Below are 19,672 nucleotides of genomic sequence, written 5' to 3'. Positions count from 1 at the left end.
CCTTGGGGGTGGGGGGGTGTTACCATTAACTGAAACTGAATTGGAATAGCCTTATGTATAATGCACCTAAGATTGCAGGGTCAATTGCAATTCCAGGAATCCTGCAGTGAGTGACTTGTCTCCTAACTTCTCAAAGTCCTCCACCATCTACAAGTCTCAAGGTGGGAGTGCAATGAAATATGCTCCACGTGCCTGGATGAATGCAATTTGAACAACACTCAAGAAGGTTGACACCATACAGGACATAACAACCCATCCTCAACAATACAGTCATTACCACCCTTGTAAAGTCGGAAGAATTTGTACTAATACACACAAAATACTAGAGGAACTCAGCAGGCAAGGCAACATTTAGGGATTCATCTTCGAATCTGGATGAGTATACCACAGTTGTAACCATCTTCATTAAAACCTGTGTGTATGAATGTGTGCCTACAAAGGTTTGCTGTACATTCCCAAACCAAAAGCCATGAATGACCCAGAAGGTTCATCAACTGCTGAGGGCGAGATTGGCGGCATTTAAATCTGGTGACCCAGGACTGCACAAGAAAACCAGGTATGACTTGGGGAGGGGCATTTCAAGAGCGAAGAAACAATTCCGAGCAAGATTGGAGGCAAAATCAGATGCACGCCAACTCTGGCAGGGTTTGCAGGACATTACTTCCTACAAAGCAAAACCCAACATCATGAATAGCACTGATGCTTCACTCCAAGACAAGCTCAATGCCTCCAATGCGCACTTTGAAAGGGAGAATATAACTACAGCTGTGAAGATCCCTGCTGAATTTGATGATCCTGCAATTTCTGTCTTGGAGGCCAAAGTTAGGTTGTCGCGCAAGGTGGCAGTCCCCGATGGAGTACCTGTTGAGGCTCTGAAAACTTGTGCCAACTAAACTGGTGGGAGTATTCAAGGACATTTTCAACCTCTCACTGCTATGGTCAAAAGTTCCCATCTCCTTCAAAATGGCAATAATTATACCAGTGCCCAAGAAGAGTAGTATGAGTTGCCTTAATGACTATTATCCAGTAGCACTCACATCTACAATGATGAAATGTTTTGAGAGGTTGGTTATGGCTAGATTCAACTCCTGCATCAGCAAGGACCTGGACCCACTGCAATTTGCCTATCACCACAAAAGGTCTACGATAGATGCAATCTACATGGCTCTATACACAGCGTTAAATCACCTGGACAATACAAACACCTACATCAGGACAGACAGACAGACTTTATTGATCCCGAGGGAAATTGGGTTTCGTTACAGCCACACCAATCAAGAATAGTGAAGAAATGTAGCAATATAAAACCATAAATAATTAAATAATGATAAGTTAATCATGCCAAGTGGAAATAAGTTAACACCATCATTCCCACGGTCCTGATCAATAAACTACTGAACCTGGGCCTCTGTAATTCCCTCTGCAATTGGATCCTTGACTTCCTAACGAAGACCACAATCTGTGCAGATTGGTAATAATATCTCCTCCTTGCTAACAATCAACAGTGACGCATCTCAGAGGTGTGTACTTAGCCCACTGCTCTACTCTCTATATACCCATGACTGTGTGGCTAGGTATAGTTCAAATGCCATCTATAAATTTGCTGATGACACAACCACTGTTTGTAATGTCTATGATGAAGATGAGTGGGCATACAGGAGCAAGATATACCAGTTAGTTAGTGGTGTCGCAGCAACAACCTTACACTCAATATCAGTAAGACAAAACAGCAAATTGTGGACTTCAGGAAAGGAAAGTCAAGGGAAATGAATCAATCCTCAGCAAGGGATCAGAAGTGGAGAGAGTGAACAATTTCAAGTTCCTGGGTATCGAGATCTCTGAGGATCTAACCTGGTCCCAACATATCGATGCCGCTATAAAGAAGGCAAGACAGCGGCTATATTTCATTAGGAGTTTGAAGAGATTTTGTTTGTCCTTCCTATAGGTGTGCTGTGGATAGCATTCTGACAGGCTGCATCACTGTCTGGCATAGGGGTGTGGGGTTGGAGGGAGAAAGAGGCTACTGCACAGGATTGAAAGAAGCTGCAGGAAGCTTTAAGATTAAGTCAGCTCCATCTTGGGTACAAGCCTCTGCAGTATCCAAGACATCTTCAAGGAGTGGTGCCTTAGAAAGGCAGTGTCTATTATTAAGGACCCCCACCAACCAAGACATGCCCTCTTCTCATTGTTACCATCAGGAAGGAGATACAGAAGCCTGAAGGCACGCACTCAGCAATTCAGGACAGCTTCTTCCCCTCTGCCATTAGATTCCTAAATGGACATTACACCCATGAACACTACCTCATTTTGTTTTTATATATTATTGTTTTTGCAGTCTTTTTAATCTAACTATTTAATATATGTACTATAATTGATTTATTTTCTTTTCCTTCTATATTATCGTGTATTGTATTCTACTGCTGCTACTATGTTAACAAATTTCACTGAAGCAACTTGCCAAGATTCCTTCATCAGCATCTTCTAAACCCACAACCTCCAAGAGCTGGAAGGATAAGGAAAGCCAAAGCATGGAAACATCATTACTTGGAAGGTGCTCTCGAAGCCACACACCATCTTAACTTGGAAATACATCCCATTTCTTCACCTTTGCTGGGTCAAAATCCTGGAATTCACTACCTAATATTCAACTGGAGTAGAACTGGAGTACACATACTTGGAGCAAAGGATGGGATTGGATTCGGAGAAATACTGAAGAACACAATGAGCAACTGAAAGTGGAATAGGTCTAAACAGGATGTGGGTAATTATACTGGTACAGATGTGAGGTGCCAAATGCTCATATTTATGCCCTGAAGTTTTCTGTATGAATCATGATTTCAACTTTTACAATTTGAAATAAACTTCCAATTGCTAATAAATTTGTAAGAGGAGGAAATGGGCAGACATAAAACAGTAAATCTTCAGCATACAGCAGGCTAATTCAAATTGTTTGATGGGGAACCTCCCCACCTTCACTTTCAACAATGAGGAACATGAAAAGCAACGAATAAATGTTCAAAACCTTTTCTTCAACTCAAAAAGGTATTTTACTATGCTGTCTATTAAATAGAACACTTAATGAGGGAGGGTACATAGCTTTTCTCAATCTGCCCTGGACAATCTGTATGATACTCTGTCATGCATGACTCAACTGCTACTTACAACTTTGTGTTCAGGAGCCAGAACAGTGAGTATTTATTGCCCAACCTCCAATCGCACAAGAATATGTGATACTGAGCCATATCTTTGAACCATAGATATACTGTACATCTGCTGTAGGTATTCCACAATGTTATTGGGGAAGATAAAAGCCTAACTTTGACAAAGAAGCCACGATATAGTTTCAAGATGGTGTCTGGCTTGGAGGACCTTGATATTCCATATATCATAATTTATGGTGTAGCAATCGCTGGTTTAAGAGGTGCTGTCAGAGTAGCCAAGATGAGTAACTGCAGTGCACATTGTAAATGGCTCACCCTCTTGGGTCAGAAGTGGATGGGATAGCAGTCATGCAGGCTGTTTTGTCTTGGGAGGTGTTGAGCCTTTTCACTACCACTGAAGCTGCACTCATCCTAGCGGAAAGCCTTTAATCGCAATCCTGACTTTCCCTTTGTAGATGATGGAAAGGCTTTGGGTTATTCAGTTAATCACTCACAGACTACTGACCTGTTCCAGTGGCCAAACTACATATATTTGGTCAATGCAACTCCCAACAGGTTGATGGTGGGATACTTGTTGTTTGTCCAAGAAATAAAATGAAATCACTAATCATTCCATCCTATAATTTGCTTCTGGAATAGGTTCTTGGAACAACAGCACACAGATACTCAATCCTTGTGCATTCAAGTGTTCCAAACACCATCTGAACTTCTCAGCAAAGGAAATCCAGATGGAATCTACAACAGCTCAGAATTATCTTCTCACAAAATTGAAGCACCAGTCTGTTCTTCTTATGATATTCACTCATCTATTTTTTTAAATGAATAAGACAGTCAACATATGCCTTCACCAATTTCACCAAAGTAGCTATCAATATTTCAGCACAGTTCTGGAAAAAAGTCATTGCATCGGAAACTGAACTAAAACTGAAAATAAAAAAAAAACAACCATGCTCAGACTGACTGACCTGGGATCCTCCTGTGATGGGAACGATGCAAGTCAGCAGGTTCCCAATCACTGTCTCCAATGGAAAATCTAGACAGTCAATGTAAATAGTGTAGATCAGACCCAGGCAATTCTGCATGAGAGAGAGAGGAGAAAAAGAGAAACTGCAGTTAAATCACTTATATTCTCTCTTACACACATAGCAGTAAGTTAAAATACAAAGATGCTTGAAATAGATCAGGCAGTGACTGCAACCATAAACAAAGGTAAATTTTTCCAGTATGATTCAGGACATTTCAGATATTTTTTTGTAAATTATATAGGCTTGGTTTTGCTTTTTTCTAGGATGACACCTGGTATTGCAACAGACTGCCAACTACTCTTGCTACACAACCAAAAGTGACAAAAGGAAAGACAGCTGCTACGCTGGTCCTTAGCTACTTATACATTAGATTTCAGGACTCAGACTGCCCTCCTTCCCCTGCTGGTCCAGGAAATGTTAAATAAGCAACAGAAGCTATATAAAGGTGTTCACAGGTAATGTCACCCAAACAGCACAAATCAGGAATGACTACAACTTAACAACTGCAGTCACAGACCACTCCCAGAGACACAACAATGCAGGAGCATGGTTTCAATCCTTTTGAAAGCCAAGCACTGGCCCGGTTTTTTGTCCCCAACATAATGATCTGAATCACTGTAGTTTGAAGATTGGATCAATTCCTGCCAAGATCAATCTATAAAGTCTGGATTCCTGCTGGTATCCAGCTATAAGTCAGGCTAACGTATGTTCAAGTATGGCAACTATAGCAAAACTCTGGAATACCCAAGAGGACCACAACCTGGTCGTAGGGTTCAGTGGCTTGCGTGCCTCAATGACCCGGAGAACTGGAGTTGTGATTTGACTCCTGGTAGCATCACACATACCAAACAGGTCAAAGGGTAGAGGCCAGATTAAGAGTGGTCCACTGCTCCTCCAGGTTCAGCTCAGGAGTAACAACCCTGACTGGTCAAACAAAAAGATACGGAAAAACAATGAAAACCTTCATTGCTGCCCTTAATGCCAGTACCATAACAGGCAGACAAAAAAAAATCTCTGGAATGCTAAAACAAGTGATTCTGCAGATGCTGGAAATCCAGAGCAACACCCACAAAATGCTGGAGGGACTCAGCAGCTTAGAGAGCATCCATGATAAGAAACAAACTGTCGATGTTTCAGGCCGACACCCTTCATCAGGACAGAGGTGATAGGAAATAATACTATACAGTAAGATAATACTAGATCAGAACTATGAGATACATGCTACAGATGTGGTAAGGCAGCTTCCATTGTGGTCTTCAAGAGGGATTGGTAAATACATGGTTGAAAAAATTTGTAAGGCTGCAGAGCACGAGCTGGTAGATGGACTTCGAGAGTTGCACTGGTAGAGAGCTGAAGCACACTCAACAAGCCAAATACTGCCCCCTGTGGGGTAACCAAGTATAATTTTTTGCATCTTACTACATCACTTAATTCCTCCAGGGCCTCCAATTTATCACAATGCTTGTCTGATAAGAAACCACAAACAAGTTGCAATTATCACTAATAAACTTTGGCAAAACTGATGCCAATGCTTTTGGTCACCCCTGTAAACTATGTACCTACATTAATACTTCTGTACTTCTTCCACATCATCACCCGAGATGGAACAGAGTTTGTAATCTTAACAAAACTTGTTCCCAAACAAGTTTCTGACTTGAAATCTTTCATCACTATAAGACTGCCTAGTGTCACTTCAGACTTCTTTGGTCACACTCAGTTATTTCTGTTTCTAACAGTTCCATACACCACTAATATACCTGATTGTTTGCTCAAGTTTTCAGCTAATCCAAAATTCTGCTTGTACTTTGATTCTTAACCTTCAAGCCATACTCCTAAATCCACTTAAGTGCAAATGCAAATGTAAAATTCTTACTACATTGAAACACAAAGCTTCTTTGCCTTCTTCTCATCTTTTCTGGTATGTCTTTAAGAGCTCTTCAAATTTTAGGGTTCTCACATCCCTATAATGGCCAATTAGCTAAAACCAAGCTTTGGAATTTTCGACCCCCAATCAACTCAATATCTCCTTGTGCAACTGGCTTCTCGATTTTCTCACTTGCAGACTCCAGTCAGTTTGGATTGGCTAAAACATCACCTCCATAATCTCCATCATCACAAGTGCTTCACAAGGCTTAGACCCCTGCTCTACTCGCTTTTTACTTATGACTGTGTGGCTAAACACAGTTCCAATGACATATTCAAATTTGCTGACTGCACCACTGTTGTAGGCCAAATCAAAGGTGGTGGCAAATCAGAATATAGGAGGGAAATTGAAAATCTGGCTGAGTGCTGCAATAACCATAACCTCTCTCTCAATGTCAGCAAGACCAAGGAACCGATTACTGACTTCAGGATGCAGAATCCAAAGGTGAGCCAGTCCTCAGAGGTGGAGGGTCAGCAAGTTTAAATTTCTCAGTGTTATTATTTCGGAGGACCTATCCTGGGTCCAGCATGCAAGTGCAATTGTGAAGAAAGCACAGCAGCGCCTCTACTTCCTTAGCAGCCTGTGAAGATTTGGCATGACATCTGACAGATTTCCATAGATGTGCAGTGGAGTGTATTTTGACAGGCTGCATCACAGCCTTGGTATGGAAACACCAATGCCCTTGAATTGAAAATGCTACAAAAAGTAATGAATATGGCCCAGTCCATCATGGGTAAAGCCTTCCCTACCACTGCATACATCTACATGAAGCACTTCTGCAGAAAAGTACCATCCATCATCAGTGACCCCAACCACCCAATACATGCTCTCTTCACGCTGCTGCTATCAGGAAGGTGATGCAGGAGCCTCAAGACTCAAAACACTAGATTCAGGAACAACTATTACCCTTCAACCATCAGGCTCTTGAATCAAAGGGATAACTTCACTCGCCCCATCATTGAAATGTTCCCACAACCTATGGGCTAACTTCCAAGGACTTTTCCGCTCAAGTTCATATTTATTGCTTATTTATTGTTATTATTTTCTTTCTTTATATACTTGCACAGTTTGTTGTCTTTTGCACATTGGTTGAATGCCCAAGTTGATGCATTCTTTCATTGATTATATTATGGTTATTATACTATTATGGATTTATTGAGTATGCCCGCAAGGAAATGAATTTCAGGGTCATACATGGTGACATATCTGTACTTTGATAATAGATTTACTTTGAACTCTAAACTTCTCCAGTACCAGTCATCCTTAAAACCAACCTACATTCAACAATTTCACATCAGCCATTCTGGTACCTAGTTTTTCTTTCCCCGCCCTTTCTTCCAGTAACTTCAGTTTTTATTTCCTTCTGTTTATCCCAGATGCATGTTTTGTAATTTATTCACCTTTACCATCCTTTTCAGCTATCATCACTACCACCACAATCTTTCACAATCTTGACCTTATCACAAAACTTTGTTCTGTAAAACCATCCCAACAATGTTCCTTCTTTTGCAACTCAAAACTTACTTCTAACTTTTCCCATTTTTGATGGAAGTTCATTACCTTAAAATGTTAGCTCTATTTCTTGACCATAAATGCTATGGGATCTGCTGAGAATTTCCACCATCTTCTGTTATTACTCAAAGTAATTAATTTTGGAGTGCTTTTGAAATTTGTCCAATTATACTTCCCTGATATGCTTTGAGAAGTTCGTATGTTTTAAAAACATTAACGATCTAAGCAAGTTATGTGATGATTTCATGATAATCAATCATTTTGCTGTATGTGAAACTCTGCATTGCTAATTGACCATTTGTTCCATGACATTTTTGTACTACAAAATAATGACATGTAGCATTATTTATATGCTTCATAGTTTCCACTAAATTAAATAAAAATGCACGGTTCCTTGTCATCCATGCCGTTCTTACCCTGAACACCTCCGTGTGGTCCAACTGTGAAACCAGAACCAGACTTTTTGGGGCAAATAACTGTGAAGTCTGAAATTTTGAGTCCTCTTCAGTACAATTTCCATGATTTTGCTGAGGTTTTAGAGAAAAGACATTAAGCAGACCTCAGTGAAAAATACAGTGTAACATATGCAAGTGCTCTAGTATATCAAGACCCCAGCCAATAATTGCAGACAATACAATTGCAGGAATACAGTTACCTATTCGGGGGTGGGGGTGGCATTTAAGCATGTTTTATATCACTGGTTATCCAGGTCAGAGTTACTGGCTAGGATCTAATGTAATGAGAACACAATGGATTGCAAATACTGTCCAACAAAATCTGTTGGGATACCTCAACAGGTCAAGCAGCATCTGTTGAAGGAAAGGAATTGATAATGTTTTGGGTTGAAACACCATTTTGCCTTTCTTCAATGTCCTCCACCCTTATATTCCTGAGTTATTGCTGCTTCTCAAACATTTATTTAGTCAATCATCTGCAGCATTATCTTGAGATGCCCAAGTTGGCTTTTTCTTCTCAAATTCTCCACAAAACAAGCTACTCTGACAAGGGCATCTGATATCTGCATTAACTTTTCAAGCAGATCACTGTTACTCACATGAAACATTGTGGAACATTACTGTCACATTAAAAATGCTAATTAAAGAGGTTACTATAGTAATACAAATACCTGTGAACTCTCAACTGCTTCCCAAAAGGTGAAACATGCACAATAATGTCTCTCTGAGTTGATATCTGTTAAAACTGCAACAAAGAAGTTCGGAGATTTCCTTTCAAGAACCAGCTGCCATCCACCAGGTTGACAAAACTGCAAGAGGTGATCAGAGAAAATGAATAATTTACATACAAATTTTCCAATGTGAGATTATAACAACATCCGTTAACCAATCATAAAGTGCTTATATACATGGAAATCTTATTACACTCACACTCCTGTAGACTGCAAGACTGACTGAATCAAATGAGGGTGAGGACTGAAGCAACCACACAAAACTTTTTAACATTTACTTAGGCAGAACCTTCTTAAGTGTTTAAAATGTCTTAACCTTAAACCTCAATGTCACAGTGGGGAAAATAAACACTCATGTGTTTGCCTTCTTACTCTAAACTTTCAGATGCTTCAGTAACATTTTCATTCCCTTATACTTCTCCTATAATGCTACACTCAGATCAAATTCGTTGAATTGGCTACTGTAGGATTACCGAGGGAGTGGAGAAAGGGAGAGCATTCACTGTCAAATACATGAGGAAAGGAAATTTGTCTATAAGCTAGCTTAAACTCAAAGGACCAAATAGCCTCACATATTGTAAGGAAATATGAAAATACAGATGACAAAGTAAAAAGGTGAAAAAATGCATTTTAAAAGGTAGTTCAACAGTCTGCATGGCATTACAAGGACCTGGATACATGTAGATATTGTACGTGGTAGCCTATGTTCAGAAAGTAGACAGCAAAGTACATGAACCTGGGTTTTATAAACCGAGGCAAAGACTACAAAGGAAAAGAGGCCATGTTGAATCTTCATAAAGTACTATTTGGTTCACACATGGGATACTGAATCCAACTCTGCTTACCACACTTTAGGAAGGATGAGATGGTCCTAGCTCTAAGTAACACTTCATATTTGGCAGGGTTAAGCCCCATCTGTTATTTTTGTGTCTGTACCTACAATTGATCTATATCCTGCTGAATCCCAGTCTTCTACATTATCCATAACACCAATCTTTGTATCATTTACAGACTTACTAACCCATCAAACTTTGTTTACATCCAAATCATTTACATATAACAAACAACTATAGATCCCTGTGGAATGCCACTAGTCACGGACCTCCAGCCAGAACAAATCCCATGACCAGTACTATCGGTCCTCTATGGGCAAGTCAATTCTGAATTCAACCAATTCATGTGGATTCCATGCACCTTAATGTTCTGGATGAGCCTCCCCTTGAGGGACATTGTCAAATGCCTTACTAAAATTTGGCAGGTGAATGCGTGGCTGAAGAACTGGTGCAGGAGGCAGGGGTTTTGATTTATGGATCACTGGGATCTGTTCTGGGGAAGGTACGACCTTTACAAAAGAGACAGGTTGCACCTGCACCCAAGGGGGTCCATTAAGCTTGCAGGCAGGTTGTCAAGAGCTGTTTGAGTGGGTTGAAACTAATTTGGCATGGACTTGGGCACCGAAGTGATAGTGCTGAAGATGAGGTAGTTGGTTTACAAACAGCAGCAACGTGTACTGAGACTCCTAGCAAGGAGAGGCTGATGATAGGGCAAAATTGCAGTGAACAGGATAAGTTGCAATGTAAAAGACAGACAAAATCGAAAAAGTTGAATATAGGACCAAAGCTGTTATATTTGAATGCACGCAGTATATGGAAAAAGGTAGATGAGCTTGTAGAACAGTTACAGATTAGCATGTATGATGCTGTATGCATCACTGAATCATGCCTGAAAGAAGATTATAGCTAGGAGCTTAATGTCCAAGGATACACATTTATCAAAAGGACAGGCAGGAAGGCAGAGAGGGTGGAGTTGCTCTGTTGGTAAAAACTTAAATCAAATCATTAGGAAAAGATGACACAGGGAAGTGTTGAATCATTATGGATAGAGCCAAAGAACAGCAAAGGTAAAAAGACCCTGATGGTAGTTATATACAGACTCCCCAAGTGTAACAAGGATGTGGTCTACAAGTTACAAATGGACATAGAAAATGCTTGCCAAAAGGCAAAAAGTTGCAGCAGTCATGGGGGATTTCAATATGCAGGTAGATAGGGAAAATCAGGTTGGTGCTGGATTCCAAGAGGGGGAATTTCTAGAATACCTCTGAGATGGCTTTTTAGGGCAGCTCATGGCTGTGCCCACTAGGGGATCAGATAAAAACATAGAAAACCTACAGCACAATACAGGCCCTTCAGCCCACAATGCTGTGCCAAACATTTACTTACTTAGAAATTACCTAGGGTTACACATAGCCCTCTATTTTTCTAAGCTCCATGTACCTATCCAGGAGTCTCTTAAAAGACCCTATCGTATCCACCTCCACCACTGTTGCTGGCAGGCAATTCCACACATTCACCACTTTCTGTGTAAAAAAACTTACTCCTGACATCTCCTCTATGCCTACATCCAAGCAGCTTAAAACTGTGACCTCTGGTGTTAACCATAGATGTTCAGGATTGGGTTCCGTGCAATGAATTGGAATAGATTAGAGAGCTTAAGGTAAAATGACCCTTGGGGAAAGTCATCACAAAGTGATCGATTGTGAAAGTTGAGAAAGAGAAGCTGAAGTCATATGCATCAATATTGAGTAAAGGGAATCTCAGAGGCATGAGAAAGGAGTTGGCCAGAAATGACTGGAAAAGAATACTGGCAGGGATGATGGCAAAGCAGCAATGGCTGGAATTTCTGGAAGCAATTCAGAAGACACAGGATATATACACACCTCAAAGAAGAAGTTGTATTTTAAAGGCAGGATGACACTACTGTGGCTAACAAGAGAAGTCAAAACTAATGGGAAGTTAGAGGATTGAGAAGCTTTTAAAAACCAACAGAAGGCAACTAAAAAAAGTCATTAAGAAGGTCAAGATGGAATACCAAAGTAAGCTAGCCAATAATATTAGAAAGGATACCAGAAGTTCCTTCACATACATAAAGTGTAAAAGAGATGTGAGAGTGAATATTGGACCTCTGGAAAACGATGTTAGATAGGTAGCAATGGGGGGAACAAAGAAATGGCAGACAAACCGAATAAGTATTTTATATCAGTCTTCACTGTGGAAGACTAGTATAATATGGTGGAAGTTCTAGGTGTTAGGCGGCATGAAGAGTGTGAATTTACCATTTTTAAGAGAAGGTTCTTGGCAAATTGAAAGGTATGAAAGTAGATAAGTCACCTGGACCAGATGGTGTACACCCAGGGTTCTGAAAGAAGTGGCTGAAGAGATTGTGGAGGCATTAGTAATGATCTTTCAAGAATCACTAGACTGTGGAAAGGTTTCTGAAGACTGGAAAATTGCAAATGTCACTCCATGCTTCAAGAAGGGAGGGAGGCAGAAGAATGGAAATTATAGGCCAGTTAGTCTGACCTCGGTGGTTGGGGAGATATTGGGATCGATTATTAAGGGCACAGTTTTGGGGTACTTGGAGTCATATGATAGAATAAGCTATAGTCAGCATGGTTTTCTCAAGGGAAAATCTTTCCTGACTAACTTGTTGAGATTCTTTGAAAAATAACAAGCAGGGTAGACAAAGGAGAATCAGTTGATGTTGTGCACTTGGATTTTCAGAAGGCCTTTGACAAGGTACCATACATGAGGCTGCTTAACAAGCTACAAACCCATGGTATGACAGGAAAGATTCTAGTATGGATAAAGCGGTGGCTGATCGGCAGGAGACAAAGAGTGGAAATAAAGGGACCCTTTTCTGGTTGGCTACCAGTGACTAGTGGCGAACCACAGTGGTCTGTGTTGGGATCGATTCTTCTTACGTTATATGTCAGATTTGGATGGTGGAATTGATGGCTTTGTTGCAAAGTTTATAGACAATATAAAGACAGATGGAGAAGCAGGTAGTTTTAAGGAAGTAGATAGGCTACAGAAGGACAGATTAGAATGGGCAAAGATAGTGAGAAATGGAATACAGTGTCAGGAAATGTATGGTTATACACAATGGTAGAAGAAATGAAAAGGGTGACTTAATTGAAACGTATCAAATGGTGAAAGGCCTTGATAGAGTGGATGTTTCCAGTGGTGGAAGAGTGCAAGACCAGAGAACACGGCAACAGAATAGAGGGGCAACCATTTAGAAGGGTGATGAAGAGGAATTTCTTTAGCCAGAGAGTGGTGAATCTGTGGAATTCATTGCCATGAACAGCTGTGGCAGCTCACTTTATGTATACTTCAGGCAGAGGTTGACAATTTCTCGACGGATCAGGACATCAAGGAATAGGGGAAGGAGGCAGGAGATTGGGGCTATGAAGAAAATGGATTAACCATGATGAAATGGCGGAACAGACTCACTGGGCCAAATGGCCTAATTCTGCTCCTAAATCTTATGGTCTTATTGTCTTAAAATCAATATAGAAACATCCACAGCTCTATCTTCATCAATCACCTTCTTCACTTCCTTGAAAAACTCAATAAAGTTAGTAAGACACAATTTGCCCAGAGTCTCATTAGGCCAAGTAGAACTTTCCTGCAATAGGCCAAGTATTTCTAATTGCTCATAAATCCCATCTCTAAGCATTTCTCCAGTAACTTCCCCAACAATGAAGCGAGACTCACTGGTTTTCATTTCTCAAGAGGGAAATAAGGATATGACACCAGTCCCCTCATATCTCACCTGGGACTAGAGGGGATCCCCATTCTCACCTCTTGCCTCTCTCAATAACCTAGGGGTTATTAGGGGTCAATAACCTATCAGGCTATGGAGACACATCAACTTAATGTTCTTTAAGAACCTCACACTACCATCATCTTTTAAAAATCTCAAAATATGCTATCAAATTAGCACGTTCTGCACTGATCTCCCTGTCCTTTTCCTTGGTAAATACTGGTGTAAAGTACTCATTTAGGACCTACCCATACACTCTGCTTCCATGCACATGTTCCCTCCCTTTATACTTGAATAGTCTTACCCACTCCCTAAATATATTTAAGGAGAGAATGCCTTAGGATTCTCTCTATCCTTATTTACCAAGGGCTTTTCATGGCTCCTCCTGGCTCTCCACATTCCCTTCCTGAGTTATTCCCTAGCTTCTTTATAATCCTCATGGGCATCATTTCTGATTTTAGTTTCTGAAACTTTACATAAGCTTTCTTTTTTCTTCTTGATGGAATTCACCATTTTTCTTGGCATAATTTAACATCCTTGTCCTTCTTACTAACTGGAACATATCTGTCCTGTACTCTGTGTAGTTGGTCTTTATACACCCACCACATGTCAGATTTGGATATGCCCAAAAACAGCTGTTCCCAATTAATTTGTCCTCCTTCCTGCAGAACACACTCATAATGCCCAGTATCCTTACAAAGCCTAGCCAAACCTGACATTTAAAGTTCATTCCCAATACGCTCCTCTTGACTAGCATCTTCTTGCTCCTGGCACCTGTCTTTCTCTCTCTCTCTAGCTGCCAACTATGTTAGTCCTGAGCCCAAAAGCCACTAAATGCACCCATCCACAAGAGCAATCTTGCCAAGTAGAGGGCCTGCCCTCCCTAAAACTACACTGTGACACTTTAGTCCCCATTGAGTATGCCTAATGTAATAGTGTCTAAACCTGCAGAGAGATAGTATGATTATGCACACGAATGCATGTGAGGGTGTGATGAGCAGAGAGAGACAAACTAAAGGATTAAATACCTACTTTCAAAAGGTAAAGACTAACAATATTTATAGCAGGGACTAACCAATTGAATGCCCTCTGGAAAGGGATTGTCTTCCCATTCCTTTTCAGGAAAGCGCTGGAGAATCCGTCCCTGGCCATCACCACTCCCTGTAAAGGAACAAAAATCTGTATTAATGACTCAGATCACAATACAGTAAACTAGATTAAAATTAAACAGCTTATACTGTAACAGTCCATTGGTCTGATCTGAGTGTATCCCAATTAGCAAGTGTAGTACTTCATAGTGCAATGAAGAACGTCTTGGGTGTAAAGACAAGACATTGTTTTCAGAAGAAGTGTGGTTGCCAGTTCTACTAATAGCATCATGGACAGTTACAACTGTCACAGGGAAATTGTCAAAAACAAGGTTATGAAATCCTATCCTACATGTTGGCTCTTTCATTACCTTCAATATTTTATGAAGCAAATCAATGGGAACTCGCCCAATACTTCTGACATAGTGAGGTCTATTTTCATTGACATACAACATTTCCATACATTTGAGTTAAATTACAAAAAGAATGGAGAGTGCTCTTCAGCAGTCAGCTCACTTAGCTCTACAATCACAATTCACAGACATTACATACTAATTAGACAGACACGGCATCAAATCAGTTGAACAACCAATGAATGTAATGCATACAAATCATCCAAAGATCCAACTACTCACTTTAGTCCAAGATAAATGCACCAAGCAAAAGAAAATCACACCATAAGCAAACATGACATTTAACGTCATATTAACAAAAAAAATACTAGCCTTTCCAACACCCATACATCTTCAACGATGAACAAAGCAACTTATAATTACTATTTATCTTCAACATTCTTCAAATGAATTTTCTTTTTTTTCCAAAAGACAGCAAGCTGTAGCTTTGACAAAAATAGTAGTAGGCACGTGGAATGAGCTACTGAAGGAAATGGTAGAGGCAGGTGCAATTGCAATGTTTAAAAGACATTTGGGCATCTACATGGGTATAAAGGGTTTAGAATGACATGGATCAAATGCAGGCAAATGAGACTAGTACAAGTTGGGCCAAAGGATCCATTTCCATGCTGTATAACTATTATAAGGAAAGTGGTAGATCACATACATGGAACACGAGAACACACAATTCTGGGAACAACTGTACTGTACTTCAGTGGTTTGACTTGCCAACTGCTCAAAGCACAAGCCTCACACAGCAACTTTTCACTTTATCCAATATGATTTACTTTATCATTTATCTGGACAACCTGTTCCAGATTAATCATTTTATATAAAACAAAAAAAAAAGCTAAATAGACGATTAAATAGCCCAACCTTGAACCTTGGCATATTCACATCTTCAGAAAAAAGCTTACAAAAGGCTTTTCATGACTCTTATCAATATGGAATTAAACAAACAGCTATGAAGTCTTAACCCTAATGCTCTGTGCAGATCATTCTAGGTATATAGGGTGCAGTACCAGGAACATTCCATTGAGTGACAAAGTTTAAGGTTGCACATACTGGGTTAATTAGCTTTCAGACACACATTTAGTAAAACCATACCACATTCAAAGAGCTCAAATAAACTTCACAAAATTATAATCAACTTGTCTAATGGTCTGGTCAATATTACTTATACAGAGCTTCAATAATTCTTTCAGGTTTGTAACTATGAACAGCAATCTATTATCTTAATAGAAACTGGTGGCGTTGTATAGGTGAAGGCACATGCCTAAAGATTAACCTGTTAGAACATATTCAGAAGAGCACTAAGGAAAGTAATTTACCTTGGAGAAATCGAACTCCAGATATGAATTAAATTCAAGTAAAAGGCCTTGAATTCCTTAACACCATGATCCTGCCAATAACACCTCCAATGGCAAGAGCAACAGATTGGCCCTGTATTTCAGGGGAAAAATTTGACAAAGACCACTCTGGGAGAGGTAGGCAAATACAAAAGAAAGTAATATTAAACCATTACAAGTTCATCTTGGCTCTCAACTGGTATTTTCCCTAATTTTGGGAGTCATACTGATCTAAGATTTCTATAGTTCAACAAGGCTTAGAGTAAATTAACTAGAATGAAATTAGGGTTCTGGGATTTCAGGGAAATCATTCAATAATGATTTCAGTGATCATTATTTTCAGTTTTTTGGAAAGCCGTACCAAGAAGATGGGCAAATCAAATTGTATAAATTTTAATCCTGCCAGAAGGATGGTAAAGCTAAATTAGGGTGGAACATACACAGAAGATGCTCTGTGGAATACTGAGGAAGTGAAACACTGTCCAGTACATCAATCAATCTGTTAACATGGCAGCACAGGTAGATAGGGTTGCCACAAGTCAAAAAAATGCACAGCAAAGGAGTGGGTCTATTAGCCTACAACATCTGTACCAATCCTTTTATCCTTCTACATAGATCCCGCTTACTTGTATTAGATCTGTCATTCTATATCTTGCCTATTTATGTGTCTGTCTCATTTCCTGATTCAGTCATGTTCACAGGCAATTTATAGAGTCGGTTATTGAGTACAACAGCACAGAAACAGGTCCATCAGCCCATTTAGTCCTTAATAGACTGATCTTCTGCCTAGTTCCATCTGCTTGTACCTGAACGGGGCCAAACCCCTCCCATCATTAAACTATCAAAACTTCTCTTAAATATTCCAATTGAACCCATATCTACCACTCCTACTGGCATCTCACTCCACACTCAAACCACCCTCTGAGTGAAGAAGCTCCCCCTCACAATCCCCTTAAATATTTGACCTTAAACCTATGACTTGTAGTTCTAGTCTCACACAACCTGAGGGGGGGGAAATCTGCATGCATTTACCCAATCTATACACCTCATCATTTTTATATCCTTCTATATGACCTCCCTTCATTCTGTTCTCCAGTCATGCGTTGATTTGGATGATGGAATTGATGGCTTTGTTGTAAAGTTTGTGGATGATATGAAGATAGGTGGAGGAGCCGGTAGCTTTGGGGAAGTCGAGAGGGTACAGAAGGACAAATTAGGAGACTAGGCAAAGTAGCGGCAGATGCAATACAGTGTCAGAAAGCGTATGGTCATGCACTTTGGTAGAAGAAATGGAAGGATTAACTATTTTCTAAATGGAGAGAAAATACAGAAATCTGAGGCGCAGAGGGACTCTAGCATCCTTGTGCAGGATTTCCTAAAGGTTAATTTGCAGGTTGAGTCTGCAATGAGGAAGGCAAACACAGTGTTAGCATTCATTTCAAGAAGACTAGAATACAAAACGAAGGATAAAATGCTGAGACTTTATAAAGTATGGGGGGGGGGCCCTCATGGAGTATTGTAAGCTGTTTTGGACTCTTTATCTTAGAATTTCATTTATTCAATATACATATACTGTAATTGATCGATTGATTTTCTTCTATATTATGTATTGCATTGAACTGCTGCTGCTAAGTTAACAAATTTTACGACACATACCAGTGACAATAAACCTGATTCTGAAAGGATGTGCTGAAACTGGAGAGGGTTCAAAGGAGGTTCACAAAACTGATTTCTGGATTGAATGGCTTGTCGCACGAAGAGCATTTGATGGCTCTGGGCCTGTATTCAGTAGAATTCAGAAGAATTGGTGGGGGGGGGGGGGGTTGACCTAATTGAAACCTATCAAATGTTGAAAGGCCTTGATAGAGTGGATGTGGAGGGAAAGTTTCCTATAGTAGGAAGCCTCAGAAGAGAAGGGTTTCCTTTCAGATCAGAGACAAGGAGGAATTTTGTTAGCCAGAGAGAGGTGAATCTGTGGAATTCTTTGCCACAGGCAGTTGGAGGCCAAGTCTTTGTGTATATGTAAGGCAGAGGTTGGTAAATTCTAAATTGAACAGGACATGAAGGAATACAGGGAGAAACAGGAATTTAGGGCTGAGAGGAAGATTAGATCAGCCATGATGAAACAGCAGAGCAGACTTGATGGGCCAAATGGCCTAATTCTGCTCCTATATCTTAAGGTGTTACACCACAGGGAGCTCAGAATCACCACTGTGTATAGAGTGAAACATTGTAAACCTGTGACCTAGCCAGTTCCACACATCAACTCCGAAACTCATTCCTCTCACTTCAACCCCATTCTTTTCATGGGGAAAACAGAAATATATCTATCCTATCTCTGCCACATAATTTAATTTACCTTTATTCGGTCACCATTGGAACCTCCTTCACTTCAGAGAAAACAACACAGCCTTTTCCCCAAACTGAAGTCCTGCAATCCAGTCAATATTCTAGTGACTCTCCTCTGCCTTCTCTCATCCTTCCCATACATATTGTGACAAGAAGAGTTGCATCTGATACTCTGTGTGGTCTAAAGATGCAACATAGTGTTCCAGCTCTCATATTCTATGCCCCAGTTTATGAAGGCAATACACCCAATATGCCATATATCCACTTCACCGAACTGTTTGTTGCTACTTTTAGGGAACTAAGGTCTTGGACCCCAAGTACCATGTTCATTGACATTCAAAAGGCAGGATAAAGAGTGGTTTGCCGTCATTATTTGTGGCAAAGATTGTAAGAGCGGGAACATCTTATATAGAACATTGGTTAGTCCACACCTTAAGTATTGTGTGCAGTCTGTGGCTTGGTCGGTTAGTGGTTACCACAATACTTTACAGCACCAGCAACTGAGGTTTATTTCCCACCACTGCCTATAAGGAGTTTGTACGTTCTCCCATTGACCTTGTAGGTTTCCTCCTGATGCTCTGGTTTCCTCCCACAGTCCAAATACATACCGGCTACTAAGTTAACTAGTAATTGTAAATTGTCCTGTGATTAGGGTAGGATTAAAATTGAGGGATTGCAGAGCAGGATGGTTCAAAGGGCCAGAAGGGTCTGTTCTGCAATGTATCTCAATAAGTAAGTAAACACCATTGAAAGTATTTAACTTCACTGGAGATCAACCTGGACTGGAGTATTTCAGTTATACGGAGATATTTGTTAGGCTAGAAACTTGTTAGTGTTTTGAAGTGCATTTGGTGGAGGAGTCATCTGATTGAGGTATCTACAATTATGAAGGGGATATATAGGATTAAAAAAAAAACTAAGAATCTTTCCCCCCATGCAACACACAAAATGCTGGAGGAACTCAGCAGGCCAGGCAGCTTCTACAGAAAAAAGTACTATCCACATTGTGGGCCAAGGCCCTTTGCAGGTGGATTGTTTAAAACAGGAGTTCCCAACCTTTTCAATGCCATGGATCAATACC

General features: G+C 40.2%; 1 protein-coding gene across 4 annotated transcripts in view; it reads right to left on the bottom strand.

The window, feature by feature from the left end:
- The window catches only part of sbf1 (SET binding factor 1), a 189,171-nt gene that overhangs the window by 101,809 nt on the left and 67,690 nt on the right, over positions 1–19,672 (bottom strand). For all 4 annotated transcript variants that reach the window (XM_059987144.1, XM_059987145.1, XM_059987147.1 and 1 more), the window contains exons 2-5: positions 14,489–14,574; positions 8,749–8,886; positions 8,039–8,149; positions 4,127–4,237 (exon numbers count right to left, since the gene is read on the bottom strand). In XM_059987144.1, coding sequence (XP_059843127.1) covers positions 4,127–4,237; positions 8,039–8,149; positions 8,749–8,886; positions 14,489–14,574 — 446 coding nt within the window. The remainder of the gene's footprint in view (positions 1–4,126; positions 4,238–8,038; positions 8,150–8,748; positions 8,887–14,488; positions 14,575–19,672) is intronic.

The sequence above is a fragment of the Hypanus sabinus genome, chromosome 13 (genome assembly GCF_030144855.1).
Source record: "Hypanus sabinus isolate sHypSab1 chromosome 13, sHypSab1.hap1, whole genome shotgun sequence".
Taxonomy (NCBI): domain Eukaryota; kingdom Metazoa; phylum Chordata; class Chondrichthyes; order Myliobatiformes; family Dasyatidae; genus Hypanus; species Hypanus sabinus.
This window is presented reverse-complemented; position numbering and strand designations above follow the sequence as displayed.